This window comes from Capra hircus, chromosome 4, assembly GCF_001704415.2.
Source record: "Capra hircus breed San Clemente chromosome 4, ASM170441v1, whole genome shotgun sequence".
Taxonomy (NCBI): Eukaryota; Metazoa; Chordata; class Mammalia; order Artiodactyla; family Bovidae; genus Capra; species Capra hircus.
This window is the reverse complement of record NC_030811.1, coordinates 43,606,789-43,631,277: the sequence shown is the minus strand read 5'-3', so window position 1 is coordinate 43,631,277 and position 24,489 is coordinate 43,606,789. Positions and strand designations below refer to the sequence as shown.

Genomic DNA, 24,489 nt, shown 5'->3' with positions numbered 1-24,489 from the left:
CAGTCCACGGTGCCCAGCCAGGGCATGTGGGTCTGAGACAGAGGCCAGGGTGGAGGCCCCAGCTCTTATCCCCCTGGAGCAGAAACACAATGGCAACCAGAGATAAATTATTCACATTGCAGTAAACTCCTTTTAAGGTCTCTGAGAGTTTCAATAGAAACGTCGTGTGCAAAATGACAGCTGTCCAGGGTCTGGCTGACAGGACCCCCTCCCGAGGCAGGGTGGCATGCAGGTGGGTGCAGCTTGACTTCTGCCCCGGCACGGGGGTGCCTCCTTCACAGTAGAGCCACCTATGTCCAGGGCCCAGGAGGGCGACTGGCAGGGGCCCCGGCGCCATCAGGCCGAGTCCTGATCCATGCTGCAGCCCAGCGCCTCGATGTCATTGCTGATGTCCGAGATCATGCGGTCCCACTCATCCCCCTCCGAGGGCGCGGACTGGTCGTCAGAGCTGCCCGCGGCCCTGTTCCCGTTGGAGGTGGAGGTGGAGGTGGAGCTCGTGGCCCGGCGGTACCTGCCGAAGCTGTCCGTGATGATCCCACGGCCATCCTTCACCCCAATGGTCTCCAAGAAGTTCTCGAAGTGCTGGCTGTCTTTCTCAGGGATGAAGGGCCGCAGACCTGCAGACACATGGCCCACCTGATCCTAAGCCAAGCCTCTTGCTGAAAGCACGCATGTGTCTGTCTCAGGGGGCCCATGGCCTGGATAAACCCACCCCACCCACCCCATGTGTCTGCCCCAATCCTGGCAGGTGCTGCGGACTGGCCCTGCCTTGGCAACAGGGCTGGTGCAGGCCAGAAGCCACATTCTTACATCACTCCCCTCGGTCCTTATGAAAGCCCCACTTCACAGGCTTCCAAACACAGGAGACGAGAGGGTGCAGGGGAGGCTGGCACAGGGCTCCAAGCACCAGGCCCCACTGCCCAGCTCCCAGTGACCACCTACTTCCTGGAAAGTAGGTGTGAGAACACCTACTCCGATGTGAGAACAATATGAAACAGACCTTGGACCCCAGGCTTAGCTGTTGGCTGACTCCAAGGGGCCTGTGGGGTCAGCAAGAGATCAGACTGGATGCATGTCTGCACTCAGCCCTTCATCTCCACCCCCACCCCATCAGCCATAGCACCCTCCTTGGACTGTCGGGGGCAAAGCCCAGGACCTGGGAGCCTCCACCAGCCATGTTCTCTAGGATCAGCATAGGGAAAGCACAGTCGCTCCACTGTGCTTGTGCGTGTGGACACACATCCAGGGCTGCATTTGGCTGTGGCAGGCCCTGAATACCTGCCCGCCCTGCTGACTCTGCAGGCTCTTCTCTAGGGGCCTCAGCTAAGGCTGCTTTTCACTGGGAATGGTGTCATCACTCCTCCGCCCAGCAAGTTCCTGCCTACTCCCCCAAACCTGTCCCTGCACCAACTTCCTCTGAAGAGCCTCCCTCAGCCCTTACCAGGCAGTACAGTGGCCACCTCACCCCAAGTCTGGCTCCCAAGGAGCCCCTCCTGCTTCCCTGGGGGCAGGGTCCCCAGAGCCACTGGGAAGCACCATCAGAAGAACCACTCGGCTTGCTGGCTGGCCAGCCCCCACCCCTAAGGGAGCCATACCCACCCCGCGCTCACCGAGCAGCAGGAACTTGCGGCTGTCCCCATAGAGCTGCCGCAGGTTGATGCAGAACTCGTGCACTGAGGCGCCGTCACGGTACTCGTGCAGCAGTGCTGCAAACTGCTGGATCTCCTGCGATGACAGCTTGGTGCGCAGCTGCCGAGAGAGTGGGCCCGCGCGGGGAGGTGACTGGCATTGCCTCCACCCTGCCCACACCCAGCTTGACCCCTGCTGGAGGGCCAGCAGGAGGGAGGGGAACCCCACACCAGCCCCGAGGTCCCCACACCAGCATAGAGTGCCTCAGAGACCAGCCCACACCATCTGTTTTAACCTGCCACCTGGCTGGCCTGGCTGACCACCAATGGGTGGAGGCTGCATGTCTGACACCACTGCCAGGAGCCACCGAATTGCACACAGAGCCCAGAGTGATATTCGGTGTATTGACCAAGTTTTTAATGACGTGAAGTCGAGGGACAGGGGAAAAGTCTGCTGAGCTTGATAACAAGGCCCATCTGGCCCTTCCATGGTAGCACCCCATGCTACCATTCACCACCAGAGACCCAGAGACAGGTCTGTCGTTCAGCCCCAGAGGCTAGAGCAGCCCCACGCTCAGGCCTTGGCCACCTCGCGCTCTTTCCAAAAACTGACCTGGTAGGAAAGACTTCAAGGCCCAGTTGTAAGCAAGGCATCCATGCTACCCCCAGCTCCACCCATGGGGAAGCAAACCTTCCTCCCATCTCCTCCAGGGAGCTCCTAGCCTGAAGGCGCCGCACACAGGCCTGCTGGCGAGGCCAGCGTCTTCTGACCTTGGTGGGCGAGTGGCAGGCGGCGTACCGTGAGCATGTAGTCCTGCAGCAGCTCCGCAGCCGTGGCGCTCAGCTCACTCTCGCTGACCGTCTTGGCGTGGGGTGCCGTCTGCATGCAGAAGGACAAGGGCGAGACGCCGCCTGCATGTGCACACTCGGGGAAGGAGCTGCAAGGCACAAGCCAAGATGTGGGTAGGCAGCCCCCTAGCCCTGCCCCGAGGCCTCACCTTCACCCCCAGGGATTCAGTGAGAGTCAGGGGCTGAGACAAAGAGGAGGCCTGTCATGGAGGAGGTGTTCGGGGAAAGACAGAGAAGGACATGTGCAGGGAAGGACCCAGAAGGGGCCAGCAGCCTAGCAGGGTCTCAGTGGAGCGATGACATCACTAGTGTGACCCGGAGGAGCCCATTCACTGGAAGACTGCTGATACTGGGGAAGGAAGGTGGGGCCAGGCAGCTGCGTGGGCAGTGCTGAGACCCAGGCGGGGGTACTCACAAAGTGCTGGCTTCCGTCTCATATGGCTCCTTCATGTCCACCTTTGTGGAAGAGTCATCTGTGTGGAAAGGTAGAACACAGAAGCTTCTGGTTATCTGAGGGAGGGGGCCCTGAGCCCACTATTCACGTGCTAAGCAGAAGAGGCAAAGCCCTGGCGGTGGGGAGCCGTCCAGGCCCCTGGGGTGCACCCTTTGGGCTGCACCCACACCTGCTTCTCCTGAGATGCACCACCTGCGATGGGTCTGGACAGGAGCCAGGACAATGCTCTGGTCCCCAGAAGATCTGCCAAGTGGTGGGGCTGGAACAGGCTCCCCAGTGGCCAGAACAAGAGAAGCTTCATCAGTAGACAGTGAACATCCCTGTGTCCACTTCGTTGAAAACTCATTAAGCTGTACACTTTCGATTTGTGTATATCTTGTAGTAAAACAGTTTATTAAAAAAACAAGCAAACAAACACACACAAGGGCCAAAGCAATCACACTAAAGCTGAATGTTTAAATATAGCTCAATAAGCCACCTGCTGCCCACTGGGGCCTCAACCTTCCCACCTGCCCATAGGACAGACTGCCAGCCTCACCAGGCTACCTCTGTGGGGCTGCAAGCAGCTCCAGCATAAACAGCGAGAAGAGAACACAGCCAGGGAACCAGCCCTTGCTCAAAGAGCCCCTGCAGCTTTGCGTTTACATGCAGAGGGTTTTGCGCTGTTCCCAGGGATGTGTGAGTCGCAGTGAAGGGAGTGGGGCTAGACTCCTCTCCATAGAGAGACCAGCGGCCTCCAGCCCTGGAGGCCACCGCTGAGCTGTCTCCAATATCTTTTTTCCTGTTCCCCTGACTGACAGAAGCCACAGATCCTCAATAAACTATTTATTTGAAAAGCAGATGCTCCTAGTGTTTAGAAGACTGAGCTTCTGTGGGCTACGTGTAAACGAAGTGTGCTGTGAGCTTACAATTCCCAGAAACACTGCTCGGACTCTGCCAGTCCCCCTGCACTGTCTTTGGGCTCTGTGCTCTTCCTGCTGCCAGCCCCACCCTGCCCTGGGCAGCCTGCACCTGGGAAAGGGCCCCACACCCACGGTGCAGGGAGCCCCTCCCAGCCCTCACTTGTAGGTTTGGTACAGTGACTTTAGCCACCAGTGGTTCCAGAGTAAGTGTTCTTGGCCCCCAGAGTTATGCAGGAAGCCACCAGGGGGCCTAAAGGAGGGAGTGGGGAGAACACATGAACAGTGACATCTGGGAACGAAAGGTATTGACTCAAACTCCGCCCTGGACAGTGGCCACCTAGGTGCTATTCTGGCAGGAGCTCGCAGCAGAGCCCTGGTGGGAAGGGGAGAGGGAGCTCAGCTGCTCACGTACCACTGTGAAGGGACAGGTGGTGGGTGGGTGTCGAGGCCCCATCAAATATGGCTCTGTCCAGGAAGTCAATGGTGGACTCTGTGTACACGATCTGGAAGACCTGGCCAAGCAGGGAGCACAGCTCTTCCGCGGCGACCTGCCAATTGAGGACAAGGCTGAGCCTTCCAGGCAGCTTCCTGGGCATCCGACACTCAGATGCAGAACACACACCTAGAATCAGGGCCCACTGTCTCCCATTGCCCCCTAGGGCCACAAGGATGCCAGCCCACACCCAGGAGGCTCTCTGGACCCGCAGAAGTGTCACCTCTGGCCCTCCTCCTCCACTGCTCTTCCACCCACAGCCATCTCAGCACCCGTGCCAGCCTCAGGAAAAGGGCAGAGAGCGGACAGCACCTGAGCCAGCTCACATGGACAGCATTCCCGACACTGCACACCCCTTCACACGTGCTGTCAACGCGGGTCCCATCTGGGGAGGCTCTTCCCCCGAGACAGGGGGCAATATCTGGCGGAGCTCCCAGTGGGGACAAGCCAAGGAGGCGGCCCCAGAAGGAAGAACTACTCAGGTGGAAGGCAGGCAAAGATGAGGAGGAGGGATACTGATCAGCGGCTGCCAAGACCACCATCCGGGTTTTGGTCTTACTAAAGGAGTCAAAATTAAACAGAAGGGTATCAAGAGGCTCCCTGAGGCTGGCAGCATTATGGTGGGCCTCAAGCCACACCCCCAGAGTCTTCCCCAATGGCACAGCTTGGTGTGAAAACAACAGCCCCCACACAGGGGAGGGAAAGGGGTGCCAACTAAGAGAAGAAGGAAAAAGCATGGAGATAATCAGACTGGGACTCAGTGGGACCTGGGCAGGGCTAAGGCTGGAATGGGTGGAGCCTGGTCAAGCTACTGATGGGGCTGAGTCAGGATATGGGTGGGGATGGGCAGGGCCTGGGTCCCAGATGCCAACCCCGCTCACCTTGCTCTCCGCGGCCAGGATCACCAGGCAGCATGCCTCCACAGGCCCCACTCCACTCTCCGACAGGGAGCCTGTGGTAAGGCCTCGGGAACTTTCTGCACACAAACTCTGGCTGGGGGAGATGCCGGGGTCCTGGGCTGGGAAGTCAACACCATGACAGGTTAGGGCCCATGTGGGAGCTCAATGGCAGGCTCTGGGCAGCCCCTACCTGACTCAGGTAGGGACAGACCGAGCCAGGCAAGCCCTCGCCCTCATCTTCCCTTCACAAGAGCACCCTTCCCTGCCACTGCCCACTCAAAACCACCACCTTAACATGACCTTCCAGCTTCTCTGCCAAAGACAGAGTGAATACCTCAGACGAAAACTGTGAACATTTAGCTGCTTCTGGTCTACACAAAAGAAGGTATTCACAGAGTTCTAGTGACAGGCTTAAGACACAATACTGACAGGAGATGAGGAAACTGAGGCAGAGGGGGCAGAGGGCTGGGTCCGAGGGTGCATGAGGGGCACAACCCAGGTGGGGATCTAGCCACGAGAGCACCCGCCTATTCGTTAGCACTACACGTTGCCTCCTCACACACAAGGTCTCGTAGGATGTGAGAGAGATTCCTGAGGCAGGAAGTGGGGGCTGTGGCCCAGGGAAGCTTCTGCAGGAACAGTTATCCAGGCACATCCACTGAGACACACCCGGGAGCAGGCAGTGCCAGGGAAGGCTGGAGCTCCCCTGATGCCGGGATATCTCAAGGCAAACCCAGCCCAGCAGGAAGACCACCCATAGCTCAGACAGTGCTGAGACAGGACCACAGCTAGGAATAGCCAGACTCTGAGTGAATGGGCTGGCAAAGACCAGGGCTCTGTAGGGCAAGGCTGGTGGCACCCCATGGGGAGGCTGAGCCCCACGAATCTCACTGTTAGAACCTGACTGTACCATCCCACAGCCATGGGCCACAGGCGCTGAGCTGTGCCCCAAACGAAAAGCACCCAAAGGGTCTGAGAATCAAGACAAAGAATACTGCGAGACTGCTCACTAGTGACTGCTACACTGACCACGCTGGCAAGATGGTCTAGGACATTTTAAATAGCTTTATGGCTCACAGCCGTGGCTGCTCCCAAGGAAGCAGGTGTGTGGCTCTAAAGTCATGCACAGCGAGCCTACTTCCAATCGCCCAGCAGCATCCATCCCCAGTCCCACAGGCTGTCCCCACAGGTCCCGGTTCAGATCCACTGCCCACTTTCCTATGTCCACAGAAACATCCCTTAATGAGACATCTCCACAACCCATGCTTGCCACACAGAGCCTCCTGCAGCCAGACCTGACCCTGACCCCCGACATCACATTGTCCCCAGTGCCAGCACAGCCCAGGCCAGGGGAGGCATAAAAGACAGGCCCCTATGTAGGAGGCACTTAGTAAGTGTTAGCGACTGCTGCCAGTGCCAGTGCTGAGGACAGCCACGTGCATCACCTCACACACAGCCACTCGCTGTGACAGGTGCCTCTGAGAGACCGGGAGGCCCCCGGGGCTCGCGACTTCCCTCAGGAAGAGCCGCTAGAATGAGGCAGCCCTCCAGAACACAGAATGGAATTCACTCTCCTTTCAACTGGAAAGCTCTCAAAGCCCTGGGGGGTCCTGGTTTTCATCTCTTTTTGGAAAGCTTCTCCTGTGGTGCTCATTCTGTCTCTTAGAAAATCGGTTACTCATTTTCCAGAAAATGTGTTCTACAATTAACACTGAGAAATGTTCTGGACACAAAAAACCCAGGGGTTAGCTCCCCTCCCACCAGCCCTAAGGCCTGCGGCCCCCAGCCAGAAGCACTCGCTTCACTGCTTGGTCCCCAGGGAGGCCCCATACCATGGGCCACCTGCAGGGACAGTCTCCATGCAGGGAAGAGCAGTCACCACGGCGCTGGGCAGCACTGGTGGAAGCAGTTACACAGTACCTCGACCAACCAGCCACCACCTAACAACCGGGGGCCCTGCCAAGTCACCCAACCCACCTGCCGGCAAAGGTGGAAGGAAACAGGATCCTCCTTACAGGCTTCTTGTGGAGACTAAACAAGATCATTCATGCCACATGCTTCCTACTAGTCTGAGCCACATTAAATAGCATTTTTTTTTTAGATTAAAATGGTTAAAAGTTGGCAGCTTTGTGTTGTTCAAAATAATGCCTGTCATTAACAGACACTTGCTTCTTGAAAGAATAGCTATGTCAAACCCAGACAGTGTTTTAAAAAGTAGAGACACCACTTTGACGACAAAGGCCTGTATAGTCAAAACTATGGTTTCTCCAGTAGTCATGTATGGATGTGAGAGTTGGACCATAAAGAAGGCTGAATGCCGAAGAACTGACACTTTTGAACTGTAGTGTTGGAGGAGACTCTTGAGAGTCCCTTGGACTGCAAGGAGATCAAACAACTCAATCCTAAAGGAAATCAGTCCTGAATATTCATTGGAAGGACTGGTGCTGAAGGTGAAGCTCCGATACTTTAGTCACCTGATGTGAAGTGCTGACTCATTGGAAAAGATAGTGATGGTGGGAAAAATGGAAGGCAAGAGGAGAAGGGGCGACCGAGGATGAGATGATTGAATGGCATCACTGAGTCAATGGACTTGAGTTTGAGGAAACTCAGGGAGATAGTGATGGACAGAGAGGCCTGGCATGCTGCAGTTCATGTGGCTGCAGAGTCAGACACGACTTAGCGACTGAGCAACAACACCACTACTGAACACAACGAAGGGAAATGAAGAATAATCAGAGCACAGAGGGGACCGCGCTCAAGTGCAGTATGACAGGAGTGCGTACGTGCATGTGTGCGTGTGTGAACAAGTGAGTATTTGTGAGTGTGTGTGGGGCCCGAGCGCGTGAGTGCATGTGAATGAGTGTGTGTGGAAGGGGGCGACAAGTATGTGCAGTGAGTATGTGTGGTGTGTGTGTGACTGTGGGGGACACTAAGCCACAGCCATACAAAGTCAAGGGGCTCTGACGCACTCCAGATCTTCAAACTCCAAACTCTTCCCATTACCTGTGCAGGTGGCCTGCCACATCCCCACCAGATTCACGGGCCCTTTAATATGAACTTCTTTGATGCTCAAGGGGTCAGTAATGAAAAAGCTCCTCGAGGCCCTGGCTCTTCCAAGCCCTCAGGTCTCTGTGGACTACCAACCTCAAGCAGAAATACAACTTTCCTTTTGCACTGGCCAAAGCAGTGTGTGGCCCAGGCCGATCCAGCTGGCCACCCTCACACACCACCACCAGCCCCCTGGAAATGCACGACTCCAGGGTGCAACCCAGCCACTGCCAGTGCCTAAAGGAGCCCAGGGATAGCGTCCATGCTACAGCAACAACCTGAGAACCCACCCGGGAAGGGAATGGCATGAGTGAACTGTGACTTCTCTCCTCACTTCTCAAGGACTTATGCCAGGGCAGAGGTTCTAGACCCTGACAGAAAGCTTGTCGGGAAGTGCCAAGTAAGGCGGTACTGTATCCTCATCAGGCGAGGGGAGTGGCCTGGGTGACAGGGACTGAGGGCTCTCAGGTTCTCCTACAAGGACAAGCTCAGAGAGTCTCACAGACCAAGAGCTCCTGGCTGGTCTGGTCTCCTCCCTGCACCGCCAGCACTGGGAAGGCTGTGTGGCCAATGCAGGGCCTGAAGGTTGATTAGGCTGAGCTAAGGCCCCACTCTCAGCCTTTGGAGCCGCCTGTGCCCACGATGTCTACCAGGCCTGGGTGCCAGAGGCCACTCCAGCATCCCCAAAGGGGGCTGCACTGAGTGACAGTGGCTGAGCTCAGGGCCCAGAGACCACAGCCTCCTGGGTCACTGCCCTTCTCTGGAGAGACAGCTAGTTCCCAGGCACAGCAAGCAGCAGTTGGCTGACCCAACATTGTAGAAATTTGTCTCCAGAATGCCATGAAATCTACAAAGCACGCCTCAGGACAGAGGTAGTGGCTGCTTCTGGCAAGGACCCTCCTGACCCCACCCCGGTCATACCTGTCTTCAGGACCACCAGGTGTGAGGCGTCATCTCGCACGTAGGACACGGCGGCAATGTCATGGATGGGGACCCTGAGGATGGTGTCCTCCCCGTCCCTCCAGGCCAGCTTGACGTTGTAGGCAGACAGACTGATCACAGCGTCATGCTCCTGGGTCAGGTGTCCGGGGAGCTGGTGGGCTCTCTGAAAGGAACCACACTGCATCAGAAACACAGGGCCACGGGCTCCCCCGGGACCCTGCACCATGCGTGGCACACACAACCCACACAGCCAGTGCTGACAAGCAAGGTGCCACTCCCATGCTTGCTCCCGCAACACTGCTGTGTTCAAACCACATGGAGACTTCTTCTTAGATTCAGACCTATGGGGTGTGGTTTGGATATCTTAAAAACGTGAATTTTGAAAACAGTCCAAAACCATGAAGATCAAGCCTGGAGAATAAAAGTTAATGTGCAGACTGAGGAAAAATAAGGCCAGGGGCCAAGTGCACCCTTAATGTCATGGGACTGGGTCACCCCTCATGGCCATAAAGGCCCAGGGTCAGAGGGCCAAGAGTTGGTGTCAGAAAACAAGGGTCAGAAGTCAGGGTTAGGAGATGGAGCAGGCTGAGGGTCAGAGGTCAGGGATTGGGGTAGAGCAAGCTGACAGGCAGATGGGGTTACCTTTGCATTGTCTATGAAATGCAGGATTTCGGTCCTACTGGAAGGATTCAGGTATCCTGGTATGGACGTTAACTGACCTAAATACTGAAAGAAAGTGGAGAGAGGAAGTGCCATGAGCAAGGGAAGATGAGCCAACACCATCAAGGGCCATAAAACATCGCGAAAGCCTTGTATATTCCCACCACAGGCTGGTTGGCCGCCGTCCCAGCTCACAGTGGTGGTCTCCTCTAGGCAGCATGCTCCAAATTTTTAGTAAACTCTACTGGCTGAGGAGGACACTCCCACACTTCCCACCACATAGCATCAAAGTCCTGCAAAGGACACCGCAAAACTAGTCTGGTGGAATTTGTATTATAAAAAGGCAGGTAAGAGAATTCCCTGGCAATCCAGTGGTTAGGACTATGGGCTTCCACTGCAGGGGCCCTGGTTCAATCCTACAAGCCACATGGTGCAGCCAAAAGATAAAAAAATAAAAGGATAAGACAAGGATGGCTTGTGTTTCCGTGTTTCCAGATCACCGTTGGAAATTGAAAACAATAGCTCTGAACAATCTGCTAAAAAGGAAACATATTAAATCATAAAGGGCCAGGCAGCTGAGCGATGAGCACAGAGAAAGAAGTGACAGGAAGCCATGAAGCACTTGGCTAACAAACCTCAATGACAAGGGTCTTGAGTGTGGCATGGACACAGTGCGAGCTGTGTTCACATCACCACCAATTACCACAGGTGTTACATGTGCTTTAATGGGTTATACGGATTCCTCTCCAAGAATAAATCTCTTACACTCAACATTTCTGATCCTCTAACTCTAATTTTTAAGGTTGCTGTTAACAGGATGACAATGGGCTTTGTGTATCTGGTTCCACAGGTAAAGTCGTCACTACTGTTCTCACAAGAAAAGAGCTGAACAAATGAACATGTCTTCTCAGATCCATCAAAGAATGAGGTCACAAATTGCTTCCCCCAAAACTGGAGAGAGCAACAAGGGACAGAGAATCACAGCCCCCAGGGAGAAGCTGCAGGAGCTAGGTGAGCAGGTGCATTGGAAGGGGGCTGATCAAGGGCTGGACGTGGGCATGGACGAGCTCAAGACAAAACTCTGGGGCCAGTCATACAGGGTCCCAGGCTTACTTGAGCTCTACCTACAGGAGGCCCCCCTAGCCAGGATTCTCAGAAGTTGTCTTCAGCTTCTGGTGGGGCGGGGGGAAGAAACCACTTCCAACTATGACCGGTACTTTGCTCTCTTCAACAAGGGCCTTTTTTAAGGAAAACTATTTGATCAGGGCCTGAGCCACCTGGGGAAAGGTAAACACTAATTCCAGCCCCCCAGCAGTTCTGTCCCTAAATAAGACGTGCGTGTGACAGCCACAGCCCAGGGGCACACGCTCACTGGACAACAGAGACCAACTCATCAGAGGGCTAGTGGACTCCCCTCCCCGGCAGCCCCACTGCATCCACGGGCGCCTGCACAACGGGAGATGACATGCATCGGACCCTTTTAACAGCACACAGCTGCAGCCAACAGTAAACACAGCCTGATTCCTGGCCGCATAAACACACAGCCTCACCTCTTTACCTCAGCTCCTCTCATCTGAATCACCACACCCAGCTTTCAACAAAAAATTACAAGGCACGCTAAGGCAAAAAAAACACTGAACAGACAGGGCAAGCATCAGAGTCAGACTCAGACACAGCAGAGGTTTTGGAGTGATCAGACCAAGAATTTAAAATATCTATGATTAACAATTCCAGTGTTCTTGCCTGGAGAATTCTATGGACAGAGAAGCGTGGTGGGTTACAGTCCATGGGGTCGCAAAGAGTCGGACACAACTGAGTGACTAACACTTAATTACTTAGCCTGGTGGCTCAGATGGTAACAAATCTGTCTGCAATGCGGGAGACTTCCCTGGATCGGGAAGATTCCCTGAAGAAGAGAATGGCAACCCACTCCAATATTCTTTCCTGGTGAATTTCATGGACAGAGGAGCTTGGCAGGCTACAGACCATGAGGTTGCAAAGAGTCAGACACGACCGAGCAACTAATACTTTCACAATTAATATGCTAAGGGCTATAATTAAGTGAACATCATCCAAGAGCTGATGGGCAATGTAAGCAAAGAGATGGAAATTCTAAAAAAATCGAGGGGAAATGTTAAAAACCAAAAACATTACAACAGAAATGAAAAATGCTCTTGATGGGTTTATCAGCAGATGGACACAGACAAGAGAAAAATCAATGAGCTCAGAGATATGTCAGTAAAAACTCTCAAAACTGAAAAGGAAATGGGGGGGGGGTGACAAACAAAAAAGGAACAGAGTATTCAAAAATAGAAAACTACAAAAGGTATAATAAGTGTGCAATGGGACTTCCAGAAATAGGAGAGGAAAACAACACAGGAAGGGACTTCCCTGGTGGTCCAGTGGTTAGGACTCTGCACTTCTACTGTTGGAGGGCCCAGGTTTGATCCCTGATTGAGGACCTAAGATCCCACAAGTTGCATGGCACGGCTAAAAAAGAAAGAAACACAAGAAATACCTGAAGTAATAATGGTTGAGAATTTCCTCAACACCAAAACCACAGACCCAGTAAGCTCAGAGGACATCAAGCAGGATAAACAGCAAAATGAAAAACAAAACCAAAAAACTGCACCTAGGCATATCATATTCAAACTGAAAAAAAAAAAAAAATCAAAGAGAAAACCCTGAAGCCACAGGAAAATAGCAAATAGCACCTTACCTACAAAGAAGCAAGAATAATAATATAGCAACAACTGTATCAAACTTGTGCTCAGAAACCATGCAAGCAACGGAAGAGTGAGATACTAAAGCACTGAAAGAAAAACCCACCAACCTACACTTCTGTATCTGGTGAAACTTCAAAAGCAAAGGAGGAATCAAGATTTTTCTCAGACAAACAAAAATTGGGGGATTTCATGATTACTTGGCAGGAAATGAGAACTTATTTGGAGAAAAGGGAAATTATTTGGTCAGCAACTGATCTATTTCAAGGAAAAAAACGTAAGAGAAGAAATACATAAAGGTAAAATAATACCTTCTACTTTTCTTATTGTATTGTATTGTACTGACCTAAGAAATAACAGTTTGTTCAAAACAAAGATCATAAGATGTATTCAATAATTATAGCTTAGGGAAAAGTGAAATGAATGGCAGCACATTATATGGGACAGAGGGAGGAACTGGGAATATTTGGTTTTGAGGTATCTGCACCACCTGTGAAGCAAGGTAATGTTATTTGTAACTGGATTTAAATTAGATATAAATGTATTCTGCAAACCCCTGGGCAACCACTAAAAGTATTCATAAAGAAGTAAAACTGATATGTTAAGATAGGAGAAACTATGGAATCATACAAAATGCTCAAATAAAACCATATAAAGGGGACTTCCCTGGTTGTGCAGTGGACAGAAATTTGCCCGCCAATGCAGGGGACATGGGTTCAATCCCTGGTCTGGGAAGATTCCACATGCCGCAAAGCAACTAAGCCCATGTGCCACAACTGCTGAGCCTGCGCTCTAAGGCCCAGGAGCTGCAACTACTAAGGCCTGTGCACTGCAGCTACTGACGCCTGCATGCCCTAGACAGAGCCCATGCTGCACAGCAAGAGAGGCCACTGCAGTGCAAAGCAGAGCCCTGCCGTGAAGAGCAGCCCTGCTCACTGCAACTACAGAAAAGTGGAGTACACTTGCTCAGGCGTGTCTGACTCTTTGCGACCCCATGGACTGTGGCCCACCGGGCTCCTCCATCCACGGAATTTTCTAGGCAAGAGTACTGGAGTGGGTTGCCATTTCCTTCTCCAGGGGATCTTCCCGACCTGGGGATCAAACCTGTGTCTCCTGCATTGCAGGCAGATGCTTTACCATCTGAGTTACCAGGGAATCCCTCCACAAAGCAATGAAGCAGAGAAAGCCTGCACAAAGCAACAAAGACCTAGTGCAACCGGGGGGAAAAAAAAAAGGTGGAAGATCAAATAAAAAACAAGAACAACAAACAGGAAACAACTACAAATATGGTAAATATTAATCCACTGATATCAACAATCACTTTAAGTGTGAACTGTCTGAATATACCAATTAAAAAACAAAAACTGTCAGATTGGAAAAAAATTCAAAACACAACTATCTTTTGTCTATAAGAAACCCACTTTAAAGACAGGTGTTAAATAAATACATAAAATAAAAATGAAGTCATCTCACTAAGACATAACAATCCTTAATGTATATGCACCTAATAACAGAGCTTAAAATTCACATGAGGCAAAAACTGAGAACTATGGGGAGAAACAGATGAATCAACTAATACAATCAAAGACTTCAACATCCACCTCCTCTCACAAATGGACAGATCCAGCAGGCAGAAAATGATTAAGGATGAAGGTGAACTCAACCTTCTCAATCAACTGGATATAACTAACATCAACAGTCTACTTCATCCAACAACATCATTCAAAAGAATACACATTCATTTCCAGTTTACATGAACTTTCACCAAGATGGAACACATTCTGGGCCATAAAACACACCTAAATAAATTTAAGAGAATAGAAACCATATAAAGTATGTTCTCAGATCCCAGTGGAATTCCTCGAAAGACACAATCTACCAAAACTCACACAAGGAGAAATGGATAATGTGAATAGGTATGAGTTATTAAAGAAACTGAATCAATAATAACTTCTAAAACAGAAAATATCAGGCCCAGACAAGTTCCCTGGTGAATTCAACTTAATATTTAAGGAAGAAATTATACCAAGTCTCTATACTCTTCCAGAAAATGAAAACAGAGAAAATACTCCCTAGCCCATTCTATGAGGCAGCATTACCTTAGTACCAAAACCAAAGATACTGTAAGAAAGGAAAGATCAATATTTGTCATAAAGAGATAAAAAAAATCCTCAACAAAATATTGGCAAATCCAATCCAATGTTTAAAAAGAGTTATATACCAAAAGCAAGTGGTATTTATCCCAGGTATGCAAAGTTGACTCTACATTCAAAATCATTTAATGTGATCACATTAACAGGCTGAAGAAGAAAAATCATAATATCAAATAAATGCAGAAAAAGCATCTGATGACATCTAATATTCATTCATAACAAAAACTCAGCAAACTAGAAACAGAGGGGAATTTCCTCAACCTGATAAAGAGCATGTACAAAATCCCTACAGCTAATATCAATGCTTAATGGTAAGCAGTTCTAAGATGGCCTACGATCAGAACAAGCAAGCAATGTCCCCTTTCACCACTGCTTTCCAATACTGGAAGTCCTAGCTAACGGAACAGGACAAGAGAGGGAAATAAAAGGTATAGATTGGGAGGAAAGAAATCAAACTTTGTTTGCAGATGCCTCTCTAACGGGGAACCAAGCAGGCAGGTCACTCTGGGGATTATCAAATCCAAGGAAGGTAAACACAGAAGCTTGAGTCAGTTCACCAACTGCTGTGCCTGGCAACCACCTGCCCACGCAAAGACGAAAACTGGCACAGAGAGGAGAGGAACTAGCAGAAGCTCACACAGGGCACAGTGGCAGATATAGGCTGCATCTAAGCACAGTCAGTTCTACTAAACTTCAGAAAAGCTGCTTCCAAAAGCTGTTCACTGAGTTCTGGGGAACTCCATAAGGAAATGCATACTTACTCTGAAAAGTTTTAGAGTTTATCCTTTCTAAGGTGGGGGTGAGGGACAGAAAATAAAACTAAACTGTGTATTGGGGCTTCCCTGGTAGTTCAGTTGGTAAAGAATCTGCCTGCAGTGCCAGAGACCTCGGTTCGATTCCTGGGTCGGGACGATCCGCTGGAGAAGCGATAGGCTACCCACTCCAGTATTCTTGGGATTCCTTTGTGGCTCAGTTGGTAAAGAATCCACCTGCAATGCGGGAGACCTGGGTTTGATCCCTGGGTTGGGAAGATCCCTTGGAGAAGGGAAAGGCTACCCACTCCAGTATTCTGACCTGGAGAATTCCACGGACTATACAGTCCATGGAGTCACAAAGAGTCAGACACGACTGAGCGACCTTCACCTCACTTCATTTCAAACTGTGTATTTATTTCCGCACTTTACAGGGCTGAGAATCCACTCCTCTGATGGAGCAGTTTAGAAATAAATAAGCAGCACATCTAATTACTGGCTCATACTTAGCTGTCACAGATGAACATTCCAGAACGTTTCTACAGATGTACAGTTAGCAGAGGTCTTTCCATCCTCTTCTTATGTGTTCATGTAAACCACATGCAGACCCTTGCATATCTATCCTCACATTTCCTGATTTCAAGTCTTACTACAAAGCCACAATAACCAGTAGTGTGGAACTGGCATACAGACAGACATACAGAGCAATGAAATAAAACAGAGAGTCAGAAATAAACCTTCACACACAGTATCAGTTGATCTCTGAAACAGGTACCAAGACCATTCAGTGGGAAAAGGACAATCTTTTCAACAAATGGTACTGAGGAAACAACATTCCACACACAAAGAATAAAGTTGGGCCCTCAACTAACACCATATACAAAAATTAACTCAAATGGATCAGACACCTGAATTTAAGACCTGAAACTCTAAGACTCTTAGAAGAAAACATAAAGAAAAGCATAGCTTCACGGCATCGGATGTGGCAATGATTTATTGGCTATGATACCAAAAGCACAGGCAGTAACAAAACGTGGAAACACCTCAATTCTTGACAGAAGAATGGATAAACCAAATGTGTTATAAACAATGGGATATCACTCATTGTTAAAAAGGAAATTCTGACACATGCTACAACATGGATAAGTTCAGTCACTCAGTCGTGCCTGACTCTTTGCAACCCCATGAACCGCAGCACTCCAGGCCTTCCTGTCTATCACCAATGCCCGGAGTTCCAAACTCATGTCCATTGCATCGATGATGCCATCCAACCATCTCATCCTCTGTCCTCCCCTTCTCCTCCTGCCCTCAATCTTTCCCAGCATCAGGGTCTTTTCAAATGAGTCAGCTCTTTGCATCAGGTGGACGAAGTATTGGAGTTTCAGCTTCAACATCAGTCCTTCCAACAGGGCAGATAAACCCAGGCACAAAAAGGCAAACACTACATGATTCCTCTTATATGAGGTACCTACAGTAGTCAAATTCACAGAGACAGAAAGTAGAACGGTGGTTGCCAGACGCTGTGGGGAGGGAGAAATGGGGTTACGGGAGTATGGCAAGGTGAAAATAATTCCAAACATGAATGGTGGTAAAGGGTGCACAGCAATGTGAATGTTAAAACCATTCAAAAAACAAAAGCCATTCAACTGTACATTTAAAATGGTTAAGATGGTAAATTTTACGTTATGTGCATTTTACCACAATTTAAGAAAAACTTTTAATGGGGGGGAAAATCACAGGCAGTAAGAAAAAAATATAACAAACCAGACTTCATCAAAATTTAAAACTCTGTGCATCAAAGGATACTATCAATAGAGTGCAAAGGCAATCTACCCAATGGGAGAAAATAACTGCAATCAGATATATGACAAGAAGTTAATACCCAGAATATAAAAGAACTGTAACTCCACAATAATAAACTAACAACCTGATTTAAAAATAGACTTAAACAGGCACTTCTCCAAAGGTGATATACAGATGGCCAACACACAAAAGGATTCTCAGTATCACTAGTAATTAGGGAAATGCAAATCAAAACCACAATGAGATATTATTTCATACCCATCTGAAGGGCTACTCTCAAAACAGAAAATAATATGTTGCTAAGGACATGGAGAAACTGGAACCCTTGCACACTGCTGGTGGGAATGTAAAATGGTTCAGTTGATATGGAAAACAGTATGGTCATAACTTAATAAAACAAAGAATTAACCTTTGATCCAGCAAGTCCACTTCTGGATATACATGTAAAAAAATTCCAGGCAGACATTAAACTCTTAGAAGAAAACACAGGGCAAAAGCTTTGTGATATCGGATTTGGCAATGACTTCTTGGTTATGACACCAACAGCACAGGCAACAAAGGGAAAAACAGGCAAACTGAAGTTCAATAAGACTTTGAAATTTTGTACATTAAGAGACACTATCCAGAGTAAAACAGCAACCAGCAGAATGGAAGAACATATCTGCAAATCATCTATTTGACAAGAGAACTCCTGAAACTCAACAAAAGACATCTGATGCCAAATGGGCAAAGGACCTGAACAGACTTTTCTCCAATCAAGACATGTGTGTGCGGCATGCTCACTCACTCAGCTGTGCCTGACTCTGCGACCTCATAGACTGTAGACCACCAGGCTCCTCTGTCCATGGAGTTTTCCAGGCAAGAATACTGGAGTGGGTTGTCATTTCCTACTTCAGGGGATCTTCCTGGCCCAGGGACTGAACCCATGTCTCCTCCACTGGTGGACAGAGTCTTTGCCCCTGAGCCACCAGAGAAGCCACAGAGAAGGTACTCAAATGTCCAGTGGGCACATGAAGAGATGCTCAAGATCACTGGTCATTAGATGTAGACAATCGGAGCAACAAGGAGATAGTGCCTCACACTCATTAGGATGGCCAGTGAAAACCAAAAACAAAACAACAAAGGACCTCCCTGGTGGTCCAGTGGCGAAGACTTCACGCTCCCAACGCAGGGGGCCCGGGTTCCATCCCTGACTGGGGAACTAGTCCGGCATGCCACAACTAAGAGTTCACAGGCCACAACATAAATCAAAGATCCCATGTGCCCCAACTAAGACCCAGCACAACCAAATAAATAAGTATTAAAACACACACACAACAAGTTGTTAGTGAGGATGTAAAGACACTGGAACAACTGTGTGCTATTGATGGAAATATAAAACAGAATTACCATATGACCCAGCAATTCCACTCCTGGAATACACACACACACACACACACACACACACAAGAATTGAAAGCACGGTCTCAAAGAGATTTTTGTATCCCCGTGTTCATAGCAGCACTGTTCACAATAACTACAACACGGAAGCAACCCAAGTGTCCACTGACGGATGATGGATAAGCAAAATGAGGTGCATCCATACACTAAAATATTGTTCAGCCTTATAAAGGGAGGAAATTCTGTAATACATTACAACACGCGTAAAAATTGAGAACACTATGCTAAGTGAAATAAGTCAGTCACAGAAAGACTAATAGCGTATGATTCCACTAATATGAGGTTTCTAGAGTAGTCAAATTCACAGACACAGAAAGACAGATGGCTGCCAGGGGCTGCGGGGAAGAAAGAATGGAAAGTCTTTATTTACCAGGCACAGCTTTGGATTTACAAGATGAAAGAGTTATGGTGATACTGCACAGCCACGCGCACGCGCCTAGTCCCACTGAACTGCACACTTAAAAATGCTTAAGATGGCATGTTTTATGCTATATTTTAACACAATTAGAAAAAGAAAAAAATAGAAAGCAGAGACGTGAACAAACATTTGTATGCCCATGCTCACAGCGGCATTATTCAGAATAGTCAAAAGGTAGAAACCACCAACGCCCACTGACGGCTGAAGAGAATATATATACAATGCAATAGTATTTAGTCTGAAAAACAAAAAAAGAATTCTGACACATGCTACAACATGGATGAAACCTGAGTACGTTATACTCAATGTAATTAAAGTCAATCACAAAAGACAAATACTGTATGATTCCACTTACACGACATCCCTAGAAGAGTCAAATTTAGAGAGACAGAAAGCAGAATGGTGGTGGCCAGAGGCTGAGGGAATAGGAAGTCACTGTTTAATGGGAAGGGTTTCAGTTTGAGAAGATTAAAAAGATCTGGAAGTGGATGGTGATGACGACTGCACAACTATATGAATGTACTTACTACCACTGAAATATACACTTCAACATGGTTAATTTTATGTGATACATATTTTGCCACAATGAAAAAAATCTTTTCATAGCTTTACTCAATAACTCTATTTGCTAAAAGCTTTCTGAAATATAATCAATATTATACATTAGTTACCATTTCTAGACCTGCATCATCCAAAATTGCTAATTTTGTTTAAATTAGAATGGTTTAATAATAATAAAAAACTGACTAAGTTGGAGCCATATAAAAATGCCCTGGTACTGCATCTGCAGGGCTGCATAAGAGCCACCCCTGCCTTCACATGGCCTGGGGGACACGATGTCACCACCACTGTCTCGTCTTTCTCAAAGTGCCACGATGCTTCAAACTCAGGCTCACAAAGCACCAAAAAGGATTCTACTGTCTTCACAGAGGTGAGGCCTCATTCATTTGAGATTTTTTTCACTGTACAACATGTATTAGTAAAACAAATGTTAGCCAAAAGGAAATGAGCAGCTCTGATCTCTGCTAGAACTCGAGATGGGACAGTGTGGGCCTTCTGGACAGATCTGACACTGCCCTGGGCAGTACCCTGGCCAGTGCTGACCAACACGCAGTGCCTCCGACACCAAAGCCAGGAACCAGTCCACACCTGCTGTGAGGTGACATGGTGTCGGATGCTGTGCCAATGAACTCATCCTAGCATGTCAAGGGCTCTGCTACAGAAGGATGAATGTGATGGGACAATAAATAGAGACCAAGGGAACATCTGACGAGCACTCATATCAGCTCAATCAGCCCTGGTATCAAAAGTGGACTATCTTGGGCGCTGCTATCCCCACCGCTCTCTCTGCTGCCCTTATAGAGACTGCAGCTGACTCAGGAGCATGCTGGTGAGCTCACCACTTCAGCTCTAAACAGCTGAAAGCACTTCCCAAAATAATTGCTAATGAGATACAAGAAAAGTCCATTTTTACCTTAAGTCTAAGTCAGCCTCCCTATAACATCCATCTCTTTGGCCTTGACCTACAAGTTTCCTGTGGCAGAGCACGGGTGCTGATGGGAGGGAGGGATTCTGAGACCTGGATGGGGGACACCTAGGGAGATGCACTTGAGACCTACACACACATACACCTGCCTTGCTTGCAAACTAAACATAGGTCTCACCAGGATGGGCAACTTTCTTGACAACACTTCTCCTTGGGGTCTGCCCTCTCCCTTCCCAGCCAAAGACCTGTTCCTGAAGTCAAATTTCAGCATGGCAGGACTGGGACCTGCTGGTCCTACTAAATGGAGAAGCCTGAACACTGATGGAGCAGCAGGTACCAGCTGGAGGGGGATGGAACCCTACCACTCCATGTAGACGAGCACTGTCTATGGAGCTCTGCGCATAGACCTTAACCCCAGTCAGGGACCCGGACACGGCTCTCACTCGCTGCTAGTACAGCTTAGCAGCTCAGCAAACTCGAAGCCTGTATTGAACCCAATGGAGATGGGAGAACTGTGCATAAAGGTTTCAAAACATGCAGAGAGGTAGGCCTGTTGGACGGGATCTATCGTGTAAGACACAGAACCCCAAGACCAAGCCTGCTTCTTGGGAGGGCTAAGAAGACACCCCATTCTCAAGAACAAGCTGGAACAAATGCACTGGCAGAGGTGCTGGCACCACCAGGCAGCTCCATGGTGGCTGTTCTCTGAGGTGAAGGGAGGAGGTGCTTTAGAACCAGGTTTTGGGCTTCCCTTGTGGCTCCGACAGTAAAGAATCCACCTGCAATGCAGGAGACCTGGGTTCGATCCCGAGGTTGGGAAGATCCCCTGGAGAAGGGAAAGGCTACCCACTTCAGTACTCTGGGCTGGAGAATTCCATGAACTGTAGAGTCCATGGGGTCAGAAAGAGTCAGACACGACTTTCACTTCACTTTTCCTGGAGCGAGGGGGACAACAGCACCCTGGGGGGCAGCACTTAGCCACCAGGAGCACAGGCAGGCGTGCTCACTGCAGTGGGCAGTGACTCACATGGCAAGGCAAGGGATGGGAGGGCGGGGCTGGTACACAGGCCCTACAGAGATACACTTAGAGGAGAGGGGTTCCCAGTGTCGAGAGAGCTGCTGGGAGCCAACTAAGGTCCTGCCTGATGTATACAAAGAAGGACACCACTACTGAGCGCACTGCTCCAATGCAGGGTGGCAATCTCTGAGCCGGACTCCAGTCTCAGAAAGTGCCTGAAGGAGAGGCCAAGCCCCTGGAGAGTGAGCTGGTAACACTAACGCTGCAGGGACGTCCCATCCCACCACCCCATTCCATCGCTTACTTTGAGGAAAATCTGTTCAAGGTGTGTGGAAGAGAGGGTCTGAGACACTGTTGAAACTCAGAGGCCGAGGTGGCCAGCAAGGTCCCCTTCAGGGTGGGGCCACATCCAGAGAGGACATCTGAAAGGATGCCATCTCTTCAGAGATGCAGGGCACATCGGGATGCCACAGTCATTACACCACGCTTGGTCACCAGTGGACAGAACGCACGGGTCTGGGGCCCAAAATAGGGCAGCAGGAGTGGCCCTGGTCACCATCAATCCAAGAGACACACTTGAGGAGCGTGTGCCCCCAGCCCTGAAACTTTTGGCTCTGTAGGTTCTGAGAGCCTGGCCCTACTGATAAAATGCTCCTGTGAGGGGAAACAAAAGGGATCTACACTTAAAACTGCAGTCTCCTCCTGATGCCACAGACAAGCAAGCAGAGGAAGGCGGCACTTTTCTGCAGGGTTGGTTTGGGTCATGATGAGGAGGTAGGGAAGCTGCTGTATACTGGGGACAGCAAGGTGCCTGCGTGGCCTTCAGATGCCCCTTACATGCCCGTAAGTGGGCAGATACGTATCTTTTTCCTCTGTCCCATCCTGCTTCCTTCCCTGCCCTTCTCCTGAGAACATGGCCTGAATCATCCAACACGATCTCCAGGCGATCCGACACGATTTCAGGCTCTGTTTCAGGCTCTGCTTCTTAGAGAACCCAGACGTCTCTGAACAACAACAAGCGACCAACAGGGAAAACTCACAACTCACTTCATGGCAAAGAGGGAACTTACCAACCACACTGAGTGCTGGGGAAGATGTAGGGAAAACCACAAACCACTCAACAGAAAAACAGCTATAGAAAGACACTTAAGAGATCTGACTTGGGAAAAGGTATACAGCTTCACTAAGTATGAACTGTGATGAAACTAGGACCACCAGATTAGCAAAATCAAAAGGCCTGCATGTACACTGCGTGGCTCCTTCGAGTGTGGATAACAGGCATTCTCCCAGACCCACAACAGTGTTTACCAGCTTAAATCTTACAGGAAGGGCAACCTGGAAATGCCTGTCAAAATAGAAAGAAAGCTTTACACCCAGAAATTCTACTTCAAATTTATCCGAGAGAGTTACCAAAATGTGTGTAACAGAGACAAATATGTATGAACAGATCACTGGTTACATAAAAATATGGTTCAGCTAAATAATGGAATACTACACAGCCGGTGAAATGGACAAGGCAGCTTTATGTGCCCCAACCTTCCAAGATATGTCACGATCCACTGTTGCCTGTAAACAGCAAGGTGCAAATGACCCACTAGGTAATCATTTGGGGACACACACAAGTGTGATCTTGTGTACAGACAAATCCCCCTTGCAGGGGCATACAAGAAATTGATGCCAGGAATTCCTTCTGGTCGGGTGGGGGTGGGGGTGGGAACTAGGGAACCTCTTTTCACCAGCAATCTCCTCACCATCTAAATTTTGCATCATGTCCATAACTTATATATTCAACTTTTAAAAATACAGTAAGTAAGACACATTAAGAAATCAAGATGCCTGATGATGCTTCATCAAGAAGCATCCCAGGGTGAGGTGGGGGAAGCATCCTGGGTTTGCGTTTGGTATCACACATGAGTACCCGGCTGCTGGGGCCAGAATTCAAAGCCAGAGTGTGAGTTCACAAGACCCAAGCCTGCACTGCACTGGGTTCCTCCAGGACAAGTGTCAGCTTGGGATGGCAACTAGAGGAAGGATGCTTCTGCTTTAAAAAGGCAGGGTAGGGCTTCAAGGAGAAAAGGAGTTAAAATGGTAAACAGTGTTGCTGTACACAGTAAGCATTCAACACAGAGAAAGATACTACTACGTGCCTCTCACTTTCATGTTAGTAATGTTCATTCTAAATACAAAATACTTTCCATAAAGAACCACACTCCAGTATGTGGGAGTAAAAGCTTCCTCACCACTAGCAGGCTGTGCTGCTGTCACGGTTTTTGCTTTATCAAAGTAACACATGTGCGAAGTTTAAAGAAAGGTTACACAGTCCCCCAAAGTGTTTATTAACAAAGAACAGTCTGGCCCCAGTCCAGGCAACTCTATGCACCGCTCCCTAGGGGCAGCAACTCTGGGTCTTCTGGATCTAGGACTAACTTTCTAAATAAAGGTTTTATGTTGCTACTGCCTGATTCATCAGTTTAAGACAGGAGCTGGTGATTCCCACTTATGGCAGAGAGTCACCTCTCTTCCACCACCACTCCCACTTCTTCCTTCCCTCTCACAGCTTAGACTATCTATTACCTAAGCACTACCTGGTGCTTGTATCATTCTGTTACGTGTAATTCTACTTCATGACTGTGCCAAGACATACTGAAATCACAACTTTATGCATGACCTTTCATTTTTTAAAAAACCTTTAAGATAATTATAAATCACATGCAGTTGTAAGAAAGAATACAAAGAGATCCACTATACACCACACCCTGTCACCCCCTAAGGTAAACCTCCTGTGATCACACACGGGATACTGACTACATGGTCAATTTAC

The 24,489-nt window shown here is 49.2% G+C and overlaps 1 protein-coding gene across 5 annotated transcripts in view; it reads right to left on the bottom strand.

Moving 5' to 3' along the window:
- CCM2 (CCM2 scaffolding protein) overlaps nt 104–24,489 on the bottom strand; it is a 51,904-nt gene continuing 27,518 nt past the window's right edge. For all 5 annotated transcript variants that reach the window (XM_018047047.1, XM_018047048.1, XM_018047044.1 and 2 more), the window contains 8 exons: nt 9,858–9,941; nt 9,195–9,378; nt 5,208–5,344; nt 4,246–4,381; nt 2,893–2,950; nt 2,428–2,566; nt 1,611–1,749; nt 104–617 (listed from right to left, as the gene is read on the bottom strand). In XM_018047047.1, coding sequence (XP_017902536.1) covers nt 337–617; nt 1,611–1,749; nt 2,428–2,566; nt 2,893–2,950; nt 4,246–4,381; nt 5,208–5,344; nt 9,195–9,378; nt 9,858–9,941 — 1,158 coding nt within the window. In that variant the 3' untranslated portion in view covers nt 104–336. The remainder of the gene's footprint in view (nt 618–1,610; nt 1,750–2,427; nt 2,567–2,892; nt 2,951–4,245; nt 4,382–5,207; nt 5,345–9,194; nt 9,379–9,857; nt 9,942–24,489) is intronic.